The sequence below is a fragment of the Mirounga leonina genome, unplaced genomic scaffold (assembly GCF_011800145.1).
Source record: "Mirounga leonina isolate KUSES-001 unplaced genomic scaffold, KU_Mleo_1.0 Mir_124, whole genome shotgun sequence".
In the NCBI taxonomy this organism is placed as follows: Eukaryota; Metazoa; Chordata; class Mammalia; order Carnivora; family Phocidae; genus Mirounga; species Mirounga leonina.
In genome coordinates, this window is record NW_023270301.1 from 12,970 (window position 1) to 27,353 (window position 14,384).

General features: G+C 46.5%; 1 protein-coding gene across 1 annotated transcript in view; it reads right to left on the reverse strand.

The window, feature by feature from the left end:
• Positions 1–592: 592 nt before the first annotated feature.
• The window catches only part of LOC118007385 (histo-blood group ABO system transferase 2-like), a 37,477-nt gene continuing 23,685 nt past the window's right edge, over positions 593–14,384 (reverse strand). The window contains exons 2-3 of the mRNA XM_035000435.1: positions 1,517–1,949; positions 593–1,440 (exon numbers count right to left, since the gene is read on the reverse strand). Coding sequence (XP_034856326.1) covers positions 1,323–1,440; positions 1,517–1,949 — 551 coding nt within the window. The 3' untranslated portion in view covers positions 593–1,322. The remainder of the gene's footprint in view (positions 1,441–1,516; positions 1,950–14,384) is intronic.

The following is a 14,384-nucleotide window of genomic DNA, read 5'->3' on the forward strand; positions in this document are numbered from 1 at the left end:
CGACCCTCCCCTTGAGGCAGGTGCCTCCCTGGACAAGGGGCTACCCCAGGGCTGGAAGGTCTCCACAGCAGCACAGATACTAGGAGACAGAGTACAGCACCAGGCCAGTGAGGGTCAGGACACACTACCCCAAATATGGCACCTTGGCAAAATAAATACAGAAGCTAAAAGAACTTTTGCATAGAGCAAAGCAAGAAGGTCTCTCTGACCCCCAGCCATCAGCCCTTTTTCCCTTAAGCAGGTCAGAAGACTCCCATGTGGAACTTTCTCTCCCCGGACCACAGGGATGACGTGCTTATCACCAGAGTCAAGGAATTTAGGACCACGGGGTCAATACAAACACACCTGGTTAAATGAACCCTTATCTTCCTAGTTACTTCTTTACCGTTTACCAGCCCTAGTCCAAACCCCTGCGTCTGTCAATTCTTCACACACTTACTTCTTTGTCTAAAAGGTAGAAGAGCTGTCTGCTCCAGTCACTTCTGCTGGTCTTCATGGTCTTGTGAGGCTCCCACCAAAACAATCAATACATTTTGCTTGCTTTTCTCCTGTTCATCTGTCTTTGTTAATTTCCAGACTCAGCCGGGGACCTTAACAGGGTTGAGGAAAACTTTGTCCTCTCTTGCAGCACTGTGGGGCAGGGGGTGGGGAGTCAGGAAAACCCATCCCATCTTCCTGACTTTGGTTAAAACCGACCTCTGCTGGGAAGCAGCACAGGACTGTGCACGGCTGGGGGAGCCAGAGAGAAGCACGTGGAACATGTAGGAGCTACCTGACCCCCAGCCGGGGGACTTGGCCCCAGTGACAAGTCCAAGATGTGATTATGAATATTATAATGGAAGCATCCTGAACATCAGACCTTCCCCACTCCAGGCTTCATGATTGCTGCTCGTTGTAGTTGTTACTGTTGGCTTAGTGACTTTTCTGAACTAACTTTGTCAAGTCTGTATTCTTTGCTGTGTGTGGCTACTGAATCCCTGTGCTGTTACCTTAGTGGTCAGCCAGTGGCTGGGCAGAGAGGTCACCCCTATTTCCGAGCTATGGGCTACAGACTGGAAGTCCCCACAACCTCCTCTTCAGGTTTGAATAATCTGCTCCAGTGGCTCATGGAACTCAGAGAAACATGTTACTTACTAGATGACCAGTTCATTAAAAGGACAGAACTCAGAGCCAGGCAGCTGGAATCGATGAGCAGGGCAAGGTGTGTAGAAGAAGCTCGGAGCTCCCCCGCTCTCTGAGTTAAAGAGGCCTTTGCCCACCTCCACTCTGACCTTCGTCTGTACTTCCTAACTGATGACGTCCTTCCTTCGGGCTCATCTGTGTTAACTCAAGTGAAAGACCCAGTGGGCACCAAAATGACTCCTCAAGTAATAACCACTGCTGATGTCCTGGTGATTCTTGGGCACAGCCATGAATCTCAACTTCTTCATGATGGGGTGCAGCCCAGCAGCTGTGGATCCCACAGGTCCTCCAGGGGCAGTCCAGCAGCTGTGGGTCCCACAGGTCCTCTCGGGGACAGCCCAGCAGCTGAGGGTCCCATGGGTCCTCTGGGGACAGCACCTTAATGGGCTTATGGTCCAGCAAGTACCTGTTCAGGTGGCTCTCATTGTGCCACACAGCCTCAATCCCAGTGGCCAGGTTGACCCCCATTGCCTGGTGACAGGCCAAGGTCAGTCGGTGAACCTCTACCACCGACCCCCCAAAAAAGGTCCTCATGTAGTAAAAGTCGCCCTTGTCCCTAGGGATGTGTGCCTGGGACTGTGGCCAATGCTCGTAGCTGAAGTCCTTGCGGGCTGCCTGGTAGAAACTGGGGTGCAGGGTGCCGAAGAGGGGGGACAGGATCTCCATACTCACATGGTCGCGGAACTTCATGTCCACCTCTGTGCATACTAGGTAGTCCACCTCATGGAGGAAGTGTGGAATTATTCTTAGAAAATATATTGTAAGCCCTCAGGAGTGATTGTGGAAGCAGCTGAAAGGTCAACAGTGTTCCTGTTCTCAGACTATTGAACGCAAGGGCCCAGTAGGAGCAGGATCCCATGATCCCCAGGGGCAGGGCACAGGTTAGGAGCTAGGAAAGAATGTAACCCTCAGGTCCCCTTTCTGCACCTGGTGTTTGCTAGCACAAATATCCTGCTTTTCCCTTATCCCATGACTGCCTCCCTGCGTGCCTGCCCCTAGGGGAGGGTGCAGGACTGCTTTACAGCTTCAGGATACTTGCCATCCCTTTGTCCTCCTCTCCCACGCTTTGAGGCAACTGCCCTTGCTTTTCTGATAAAAAAATGAAATAAAAGCAGAGGCAGCCCTGCATGGTCACTCAGCTGCTGGGCTGCCCCCCATCATGAATAAGCTGAGATTCATAGCTGTGCCCAAGAATCACACATGTTTCTCTGAGTTCCATGAGCCACTGGAGCAGATTATTCAAACCTGAAGAGGAGGTTGTGGGGACTTCCAACTCATGGCAGGTGGGGACAGAACCTTCAGGGGGTCAGCCAGGGGAGGGGACCCGCAGGGTTTGCCCGGGAGCTCAGCACAGGGGGAGTGTTCCTGGCTCCAACATGCTGACTGTGGGGCTGCATGGATCACAGGGTCACCTGCCCTAACCCTAACCCTTAACCCTGACCCCTAACCCAACCCTAACTCTAATCAAACATCATGCTCAATTTAGAGGACTGACAGCTCTACTCTGAAATCACAAACAAGTCCATCATGCTGGCTTTCACTCGTTGCTCAGTATCGTACTGGAAGTTCTACCCAGAATGATAAGTCAAGAAATCCACATGTGAAAGAAAACAGTAGAACCACGTCTATTCAGAGACCAGAGATGACATCATCTTATATAGAGAGCTTCCTAAACAATCAACAAAAAATGATTACAGCCAGTTAATATCAACACACAAAAATCTCTCTTATTTGTATACATTAGCCATGAATCATCCAAAAAATAATTTAAGAAAACAATTCCATTTTAGGGAACATTAACATTGACAAAATACTCAGGAATAGATGTAATCAAGGTGCAAGGCTTGTACACTGAAAATTACAAAACATTGATGAAAGAAAGGGAAACCTAAATAAATCTGAGGACCCCATGGTGATGAAAAGACATACTATTGATAAGATGGCAATAGTACACAATGCAATGTGGAAATTCAATGTGTTCCCGAGGAAATTCACAAAGGCCTTTGGAAAGAAATGCACAAGCTAATCCTAACAGTCATATGGAATTTCAAGGGACCACAAAATAGCCAAAACAATCTTGAAAAAGAAAATCAAAGGTGAAAGGTCATACTTCTAATGTTCAAATATTAATACAAAGCAACAGTAAATAAAACATTGTGATACTGTCATAAAGGTGTGCATTCACCCTGAAACAAATAATACATTATACGTTAATTAGTTGAATTTAAATTTAAAACGTTTTTAAAAATAAATAAATAAAATAGTTTTTTAAAAAAGATATGCATACAGATCAGTGGGATTTAACTGACAGCCCAGAAATAAACCCCTTCATCTATGGTCCACTGAATTTTGACAAGGGTGGCAACATTACACTGGGGGAGAGAATGGTCTTTTCAACAAAGGGTGCTAGACAATTGACTATCCATGTACAGAGAGATGAAACTGGACCCTTACCTCACACCACATATAAACATTAACTCAAAATAAATTAAAGGCTTAAATGTGAGAGGTAAAACTATAAACTCTAGAAGAAATAAATGGGGATAAATCTTCATAAGCTTGGATCTAGCAATGCTTTTAGATCTGACACCAAAGCATAAGAAAGGAAAGAAAAAAATAGATAAAATAATATCCTCAAAATTAAAAATCTGTTCTGGGTGCCTGGGTGGCTCAGTTGGTTAAGCGTCCGACTCTTAATTTTGGCTCAGATCATGATCTCAGGGTCATGAGATCGAGCCCACGTCAGGCTCCACACTGAGTGTGGGGCCTGCTTAAGATTCTCTCTCCTTCTCCCTCTGCCCCTGACCACTCGCACACTCTCTCTCACTCACTCTTAAAAAAGAAATGTAAAAAAATAAATAAATAAAAATCTGTACATCATAAGATACTATCTGGAAAGTGAAAAGATAGCCCCCAGAATGGAAGAAAATATTTGTACATTATTTATCTAATAAGAGTCTGTTGCCCAGAATATGTAAAGAGCTTTTACAACTCCTCAGCAAAAAGACAACACATTTTTTAAAATAGACAAAGGACTTGGGTAGACCTTCCTCCAAAGAAATCATACAAATGGTGAATAGCACATGAATAGATGTTAAGCATCTTTAGTCTTTATGGAAATGAAGATTTAAACCAGTTAGATGTCCTTTTACACATGATAGAATCGCTATAATCAAGAAAACAAATTTTGGAAAGGATGTTGAGAAACTGAAACCCTTACACCTTGCTTGTGAAAAATGGTGAGTCTACGTATAAAATATTTTGGCATTTACTCAAATAGGTCAAAGTAGAATTACCATATGGTTCAACAATTACACTCCTAGATGTATACCCCCAAAATTGAAAACACTGATACAAACAAAAATGTACAGAAATATTCGTAGCAGCAGTGTTCACAATAGGCAAAACCCAGAAACTATGCAAATGTCCATCAATGGGGAAAGGATAAACAAAATGAGGTAGATCCATAACTGGCAATCTTGTTCTGCCCTATGAAGGAATGAAGTAAAAGGGTTCATTTGTAGAAAAAAATATGGTGGCTCCTCAAAATATTAAGCACAGAATTCCACTGCAGCATATATGCCCCCCAAAACTGAAAGTACAAGTACCCTTATTCAGAGCAGCAATTTTCACAACAGCCAAAAGGTGGAAGCAACCCAAGTGTCCACTGACAGAAGAATGGATAAACAAAATGTGGTATATACAGTGTGGAACTCGATTCAGCCTTAAAAACGAAGGGAGTTCTGACACAGGCTACAACACGGATTGACCCTGGAAGTCGTTTCGCTGAGTGAAATCAGCCAGTCACAGGAGGACAGATACTGTGTGATTCCACTTATAGGAAGTATCCTGAGACACAAAGTAGAATGTGGCTGCAGGGGCCGAGGGGGAAGGGCAATGGGGAGCTGGTGTCTCATGCATTGAGTCCCCCTCGGGGAGAAGGAAAAAGTGCTGGAGAATGATGGACAACCGCGGGAACTCGGCTGAGGCCAGAGAACTGTGCACCTGAAATGTTGTAAGTGGTCAATACTATTATGTTTAGTCGCAGTGAAAAGATGAATGAGGGACTGATGCAGGTCACAGCGTGGGTGGACACTGAAAACAGCCGCAGTGACAGAAGCCAGACAGAAAAGTCCAGATTGCAACCATCTTGCTCTTTACATCCACCAAGGTTACCCGCATAAGGCAAAGTGTCGGGAGCAGTTCCAGAGGAAGAAAACTGGATGCGAGTGGAAAAGGACGCTTCAGACAGTGGGGCAGGTGGTGACAGTGGAAGTGGGCCTGTGGTCTGGGTTAAAATGTGGAAACTGCATGATTTCCTCATTTAGGGTTATGTGGTGGTTCCACGGGACAGTGTCCCTGTTTGGGGTAAAATACACTGAAGTATTCGTGTGAAGTGGCAAATGTGGTAAGGAAACAACACCTGGGGTGTCTCAGTGTGGAGATAAAGCATATTTGTGCTGTGCTGACAAGTTTACTGCACATTTGAAATCACCACAGAGTCAGTTAATCTTTCAAACAACCATGTCAGCACCAGGTCACAGAAGCAGAGACGACATCAAACTTCGTGATGGAGGCCAAGCCCTCCCAGATCCAGTTCACCCACCGTAGAGCGGCCGCTCGCCCTTGTAGGAGGCCACATGGTAGCAAGAGACTCGTGGGAGAATTAAATCCGTGGCCACTGTGTTGGATGCAGTAAAAGCAGTGGGATTTGGTATTGCAATTTTCCACAGTGCTCCACCAAAAACTGTTTAGAACTGTGAAAATGCATGAAGGGAAGCCTCAAGAAAGTGGACTGGGGACGCCAGAAGGGGAGGCTGGAGGGGGAAGCCTGCCACTCAGGGTCATTACAGGAACAACTGTCAGTTACAGACCCGGCCTTAGAACCCCCCACCGGAGAGACTCATCAGTCACAGGCCCCAGAGGGGAAGATGCAGGTTTCACCTCCTCCAAGAAACCCACCACCCCTGCAGCTCAGCAGCTGAGAACCCTCCATCATCCCGAACCCCTGCTTCTCTCCAGTGGACTTTCCTTCAGAACAACCCTCCCAGCTTCCCCCACCTTCTCCAAGAAATAATTTTCTCTCCTTTCTTGCACTTGCTTGTGATGTGGCCGTAGCTCGCTTGTCCCGGATTGCAAGTCTCTGCTATTCCCAAATGAACCCGTTCTTGCTGGTAAAATAACTGGCAGTTTGAGTTTAAGGTGAACAGAGCTAATAAACTCAATAAACGTGCAAGGAACAAAATCAATACACAAAAACCAGTCGCACTTCCATGTGCTCCTGACAAACCACGAGAAAGAGAAATACGGAGAACCATCTCATGTCCAGCAGCACCAAAAAGAAGAAACTACTAGCAGTAAATTTAACCAAGGAGCTGACGGACCTGTTCTCTGGCACCGTGAGACCCTGAAGTCCCCCATGAGGGACACGCTCTCTGCGCTCAGGGCAGAACCAGCACTGAGGATGACTCTCGCCAAAGCCTCTGCGGAGTCCGCGCTGTCGCCACCAAACCCCCAGCCGCGCCTTCCCGGACACAACCGACAACCCAGACGCGGCTGTGGGCGCGGGAAGGGCCCCGCAGCGCGGAGCGGGGGCGCACCCCGGCGGGTGGCTGCTCCCGACTGCGGACGGTCCGAGGAGGCCCAAGAACCGACCCGGGCCGGGCAGCGGATCGGGCCCAGAGAGGGAAGCCCCGACAGCCCTAGGCAGCACCCCGGGACCCCGCGTCACCGCACGCAGAGCCACGGAAAGCCCAGCATCCACCCAGCGCGCCCTTCCTCCCCGGGGGCCCTGAGGGCGGACCCCCCCAGCAGTCCCTGCTCAGGCGGCTTCTCCTCACCTTCTCCCCCTGCGGGGATCCCGTGGGTGTGGACACGGCCCCATGTCCTCCACAACGAGTCCTGTCTGCGTGGACGCGCTCCCACCTTCTCCCAAGCAGGCCCGGCTGCTGTCCGTGTGGCTACGGTCCCACATCCTCCGAAGCCCCCACTGCGGGTCCTGAGGAGGCCGGCTCCTGACTGTGGATGAGGCCCCGCGGCCTCCCGAAGCCGGTCCTGGGGTCGCCGGTCAGCGCAGGGAGGAGGAGGGCTGAGCGCGCACGCCCCCCGCGCGTCGCGGAGCAGGACTCGGGCGCCCCCTGCGGGAGGTGGAGGCAGTGCAGGATGAGGTGCGCTCAGTTCAGGGGAGGCACCTGTCCTTCTGGGGTCCAGCTGGATCCATTACATTTTGGAAATTCGAACTGAAATGGAGTCCAGTTGTCCCCTGACCTCTCTAGAAATAGAAACAATTGATTAGAAACCATATGGAATTAAGTGAAATGCACGCACAAGCTTTACAACTTACAGATAATTCATTCAAAATTGTAGATAAATTTAATTTGTAAAACTATCAAAATATCAAAAAGAAAACATAAAAGAAAATCTACATGACCTTGGGTTTGGTGATGAGTTTTAACACACAACACCAAAAGCCAATCCACAAAAGAAAAAAGTTGATAATATGAACTTCCTAAAATTAAAACTTCTGCTCTGTGAAAGACCTTGCTCAGAGAACTAAAAGACAAGCCACAAACTGGGAGGAAATATTTGCAAAACACAAATCTGGTAAAAGATTTGTATTCAAAATATACAAAAAGCTATCAGAACTCAATAATAAGGAAACAACCTAATTGATAATGGGTAAGGATCTGAAAATGCCTGGACAAAGAAGATATACAGATACAAAATAAGCATACAAAAATATGCCCGACCTCATCATTATGGATTACACACCTATTACAAATACTAAACTCCAAAAACAGGAATACCAATTGCTGGAAGGTGAGGAATGGCAGCAACTGTCCCTTTAGAAGACAGTTTGGCCATTTTCTCCAAACCTAAGTAAGTCTCAAGTTAAGATTCAACAATTGCACTTCTAGTATTAAGACAACTGCTTTGAAAATCTATTTCCAAACAAAAACTCACATGCCGTTATGCACAGCAGCTCTATGTCTAGTGGTTAAAATCTTAAAGAAATCAGGATGAACTTTGATCGATGAAACCATAAGCAAACTGGTGTGTATCCAGGTGAAGGAAGCAGAATATGCCACCCTAAAAATGCCTCCTTGGCGCAAGGATTATTTGGCGCTGATTAATTTTAAGAAAGAGCAGACACAGGAGAATCTCTGAAAACTGAGCATAGGTTGCCATTTGGTGAGTGAAATGTACACTTATAAAGGAAAGCTCCATTTGTAAGGATGTCTCCCTCTCTGTACCAGTAACAGAAGAATGACTAAATCTCCAGAAACTCTTAGCAAAAGAGAAGGCACAGACTTAGATCACCAAGGAAGAAAGGGGTTCACTTAAGGTCAGGGGCTGTAGCCGCCCATCCAGTGCTCTTGCTGTCCTCCTCCAATGGCAAGATATTCTTACCCTTGCTAAAAAAAAAAAAAAAAAAAAAAAAAAAAAGGAACCTTGCTCTTGGTGGGAAACTCAAGGCACCTGACCTGGGCATTAGGTCTCTACATCTCAGAGACTGGAAGACACACAGACCTGACTTGTGTCCGTGGGAGGAGGGAGCCCATAGTCTCACCTTCCTCCCCACAGTAATCACCCTTCCCCAAAGAACAAAGTGGCTTACTTTTCAATCTTTTCTCTCTTCTTTACAAATAGCAGACACCAAACGTGAGGAGAGTAAAAGAAATTATTGCTCAGTGAAGTTGTGGGAAGCTCAAGGATTATTTCACAGCATGGAATCCGTACTTGGCAGACTTTTCAGATGCCACCTGACCTGGACCATGTACATGGCTCTCAGAAACCATGCAGCCTCAGTGAGGAATTGCCCACTGAGAGACACAGTTGCTCCAATGCCCTTAATTCTTAACAAGTATGAACGCCAAAGGTTTATATTACAACGGGGAGGCCAGAGGACTGCAGGGCCAGTCTGCTATATGGCTGCAGTGGCAGGACTACGTTCAGTGTCTGTAGGGATATCGCTTTTCTTGCCAGGCTAAAAGGCTGTGAGGGAGGAGGTGCTTGTCTCAACCACATAGACGTTGGGAATAGAAATATGCCAAAGGGCTGTCTACACTGCCTGAGGACCTGTTACATTGCCCAACAACATAGTCAGCTCAATAATGGGGGTTGTCAGGATCTGAGCTGGCCTGAGCTGGATGACCACAGAGGCCTGCCTGGACGATAGGAGGCCAAGGGCTGTCCTGTCTGAAATCTGAGTGTCTACTTCTGATTGCTCGGATGGGACAAAAGATCCAGCTGGTGCCAGGAGGGGCCCGCCAGCCTGCAAGAAGGGAGCACCTGGAGGCTAGCAGGTCACTGCACCTGGTCCTATATAAATCCACATGTGTTTACTGAGTTCCCTTGGGGTTAAGGCTGTGCTGAAGGCTGCCCAGGCAGAATGAGACCAATAGCACCCTTCCCAGGTGAGGGAACGGAAGGACCCTTCCTGAGCTCTGAGGCCCTCCACACCCTTGACTAAGACTGAGTTGGATTTGAAACTGTCAGTGACCAGGTGGATATTTCACTGTGTTTCCATTAAAGCCCAACACTGAGGGACAAAAAAACTAATGCTCTAGATCAACCCCTGATGCATATGTGACCATGAGCAAGTACATCCTAGAGGTCCAGAGACATGGGGGAGAAACCGAGAAGACACAGAAGGTAGGGAAGAGGGCCACTTCTGCTAAAGCCAACGCTGACCCAGGTCCTGACCCAAACACTGACTTTGACCCTGACCCAGAATGTAAGGCCAACACAGAGCCAGACTAAGACGCTGACCCAGAAGCTGACCCAGATCCTGACATTGAGCCTGAGACTGATCAAGACCTTGAACCTGATCTCAACTCTGACCCTGACCCCAACCCATGACCCTAACCCTAACCCCTAACTCTGACCCTGACCTTAACTCCAACCTATCCCTGACCTTGGCCCTGACCCTTACTCTAAACCCTGACCCTGATCCTGTCCAACAAATAAGGAATACCGAGTGGGAATAATGAGAAACTACACTGTAAAAGATGGGTCCAGTTTGGACTGTGGAAAGTCTAATGTCTGGCTGAGCACTGGGGGCAGTGATGTTTGAGCAAAACCACTAAAGTCCCTACATGGAGGTAAGGATGTCTCATATGCCAGTGTTTCCATCCAGGGATGGGTGGAGACCTGGACCAAAGAGCCTCTAATCTGGGTGGCTTCTAGAAGGATAAATCAGCTGTTTCCACCAACAACACACAGAGACAGAACATCTTACAGTTATGACCTAGGGGCAGCTCTGCACTGCCTCATTGTCTTCTCAGTGTTTTAGGAAAACCTATTGTGCTCTTTATAGACCTAAAATTATTAAGTGGTCCTCATAAATTTGAAGAATCTAATGACTAGGGGATCTGAGGTCAACAGCAGTTCTCAAGCATGTGTGTTCGGCAGCAAAATGACTCAGACTCGCCAGGGCTTGTTCAATGTAGATTTTCTGCAGCATTGGTTACACGTAAGGTTTGACCTGCTGGCTTGTTCTCTTAACTTAGGGTGATGCAGTGAGTCACAAGGGGGCCAGGTGAACCTCAGCAAAATAAAGACTCATAAAAAATCCATTGCCTGGAGGGGCACTTGGGTGGCTCAGTCAGTTGGGTGGCCAACTCGATTTCAGCTCAGGTCATGATCCAAGGAAAAGGGATAGAGCCCCACATCGAGCCCTGTGGCAGGCTCCACACTCATGGGGAGTCTGCTTCAGAATTCTCTCTCTCCCTCTCCTTCTGCCCCCCCTCCGCTCACATGCTCGCTCTCTCTCTCTCTCTCTTTCTCAAATAAATAAATAAATCTTTTCGAAAAATCCATTGCCTGGAGATGACAGTTTAGGAGGTGCTAGAACATGTCTGGAGGGTGGTGGGGGGCAGGAGGAGTAGGTGAGGGGTGATAAGGTTAGGGTCACAAAGGTCATATTGGGGAATGTCCACTCAGAGACCTAGGAAGGCAAAGGAGTGGAGACCACCAGCCCCTGAAATAAAAGCTGATGTTTTCAGATCAGTTGTAATGAAGACAGAAACTAAAGATGAGCCATAGGCTACAATTGATCTGACAGGGGAAAGAAGGACACAGAGAGAGTTGAACATTGGTCCACTAAAAAATGCTAGAATTCATGAAATTGATTCCAAGTAAAAAATGTTCACTAATAATAATTAGTAATAAACAAAGGGATCTACAATAGGAACTGAACAGATCTCACGAATGGGTATCGGTCATGAAGGAATGTCCCTGGCTCTACTTCATCTTCACATGTTTGGATTGTGTGTGTCACAAAAGAACGCCTACTTGGGTTGTGAGAAAGTCACTGGATTCTCTAAACAGTCTGTGACTCCACTGCTGGAAAGAAAAGTTTGTTGAGAAAAACAGTTGGCGCAGACCCTCTCTGGAGTGAAGCAGAACGTTCCTCAACAATCTGCTTGTATGCATCCTGTGCTGTGGGCTTAACCAAAGGTCAAAGCCACATTATCCATAAGCAGGGCTCTCACTGTTCCCTGACTTCAGTGGACAGAGAAGAGACTAGTTTTTCTCCCTCAGAATGCAATTCACATCTACAAACACCCAATCTTAGAAGGGATGTGGCTTACTCAATTTCAAGAACTGGGCTTTTAAAAATAAACATTCTCCTATTGTTTCCCTTCAGTAAAACAGAACTTAATTTAGTTGCTTAAGAAGCTAAGAATGATTAAGATGGGCTTTTGGAAACAAAATAACACCAAAGAGGTAACACTAAGATGAAAGAGAATGTTACCGTGTTTTAACTCTAAACTTTAAAAAAAGTTATAGATACATATTTTTGAAAGAAATAAAATGTGTTAGATGTAATTTTGCTATAAAGTAAAAAGATACTGGAAATAGAAGCATCTGGGCCATAGCTGTATTGGAAATATGCTGAGATTAAAACAGGAAGCCACCAATGAAATCCCCCCGTGGAGGAGTAGGGACCCAGAAGGAACGGGTGGCCAGGCACATGGGGGCTTCAGGGTTTGGACCACAATAAAGCACTTCCTGCAGTTTTAGGTGCCATGTGCAAAGTGGAGACTGCTGCAGGAGAAAGAGGGGACAACAGTTCCTCTGTCCCTTTCACTTCTGTAGATTGCAAAGTTTCAGACTTAATACATTTCTAGTTGAAGGTTTATTGTACATTTTTAAATTCTCAGTGTTTGAAGTGACAAAGTCTGCCATGTCCAAAGAACAGGGAAGTGGAAAAAAGGAAGAAACAATTCAATCATTTGATGGACTTGAACTCCCCTCCCCCATTTTCCCTGAAAACAGAAGGAAATCTGTAAGGAGAAAGTACCATCATGTGTGATTTTATGTGTGATTTGTGCCTGGAGAGAAATCATGTCTGCTTCCCTCCTGTTCCCTTTTTTAAGCATCTTACTTTGTTGGTGGTCCGTGAAGTTGCCCCTCATTTTCTAGTACAACTATGCATTCTCTCCCTCTCTTTCTCTCTTTCATCTTTTTCCCCTTTTCTTTTAGGGGCAGGGGTCAGGCAGGATAAATCCCAGCATGGACCCACTCTACCATTTTAAATTAGGAGCCCTCTCAGCCATTGTCCATCACGGTACAAATCTGAGGTGCTGGAAATTGCCACCCATGGGCCAAGTCTGACCACCACCTGTTGTCTGTAGACAAAGTGTTGTTGGAACAAAGCTACTCACATAGTTAAGTATGCTCTCTGGCTGCTTTCAAGCCACAGTGCAAGCATGGAGTAGTTGTCAGAGAGACCACAGAACTCTCCATATTTTCTGTTTAGCCTTTTACAGAAATTCTGGGCTTAATTGTAAAAGATAAATATTATCATGTCACTCCTTTGAGTAGAAGGCTCCGTATTACCTTCAGGATAAAACATAATCTCTGACCCCGATAGGAAAGGGCTTCCATCCTTTAGCCAAGCCTCCATATCCATCCTCGTCTATTTCCACTCCTTCCTGTTACTTTCCTTCTAGCCACATGGTGGAATGTGCTGTAAGATCTCACCCACTCTGGATATTGCATTCTGCCTCCAAAGACCTTCCTGTTCCACGGCAAGCTCCTTCTTCATGCTTGAGGACACAGCCCATGCATCCCCACATCAGAATGTCTACCCCTCACCCCCAGGATCTCCTGGAGCAGCCAGTGCTCTCGCTGCACTTTTTTCCATCTGCTCCCTTGCATCTCCAGGCTTGACCCATCTCATGAGTAGGCTGAGCACAGACACAACAGGATTGGGAGATGGCAGCAGGAACCGGCTGCTCCTCCAAGGTATATGCAGCTTAAAATTACATGAAGACTTTCCTGAGCATGAAGTCCCCTTAACATGAAGAGGATAAATGGTTGTGTAAGCTCTTGAAGACAAGGCATTCCCACCCGTACGTTCCTGCATTCAGCAGTTATTCAGCCCGGATCGAAACTGTGATCCTGTCCTTACCTGCTGTGGTCCTGGGAGGTCCCTCGGTGTCTGTCAGATTGACACCTGCTGTTACGAACACCCTTCCTCCTGCTGTTGTCTGTTGTGTTTGCTGAACAAAAACAACACAAAGCATGCGGCTTTCTAGAAACTTGTTAAACGTCAGCTCTGTTGGTAACACTAGATGGAAGGGAGCTTTCCGATTTTCTGACAGCATCACGGGGGACAGGTGCTAACTGTTGAAAAGCACATTTCATCAGTGACTGCCACAGGAATGCTCCTCCTCACAGGCATGTAGAAACTGAGCCATCCTTGGAAGAGGAACATGCTCTAATGGCCTTCAAGTTATTTACATCATAGTTTTTCCAGGCCTTTGTACCTGGAAATTCTGAAGAAAAGTATGTGAGTGGGATCAAGAGAGATGACTCATGTGCTTTGATCTGGAGTAGAGAAGCCATGATTCCTGTGGTTTGTGGAATTTAAGTGTACTGCTGGGGTCCATCAGAAGTCCAACCAGCTCCTCTCCTGAAAGCATAATCAGCAGTTCTATTCACTCACTGAGAGAGGAATTCTGCCCATGTAAGCAATGTCTTTGCTATAATTCAGAATGGCACTATTTATCTAAGTCTTACTTTTGAGAATACTGGTTCACATAGTTCACTTTCAAATTTTCCTCATATTAGCAGGGTCATAGCTAATGTCAATGGTGTGTAAGATGAGAAGGTTTTGGTTTTTTTTTTTTAAGAATTTTTTTATGAAGGGTGCCTGGGTGGCTCAGTTGGTTAAGCGACTGCCTTCGGCT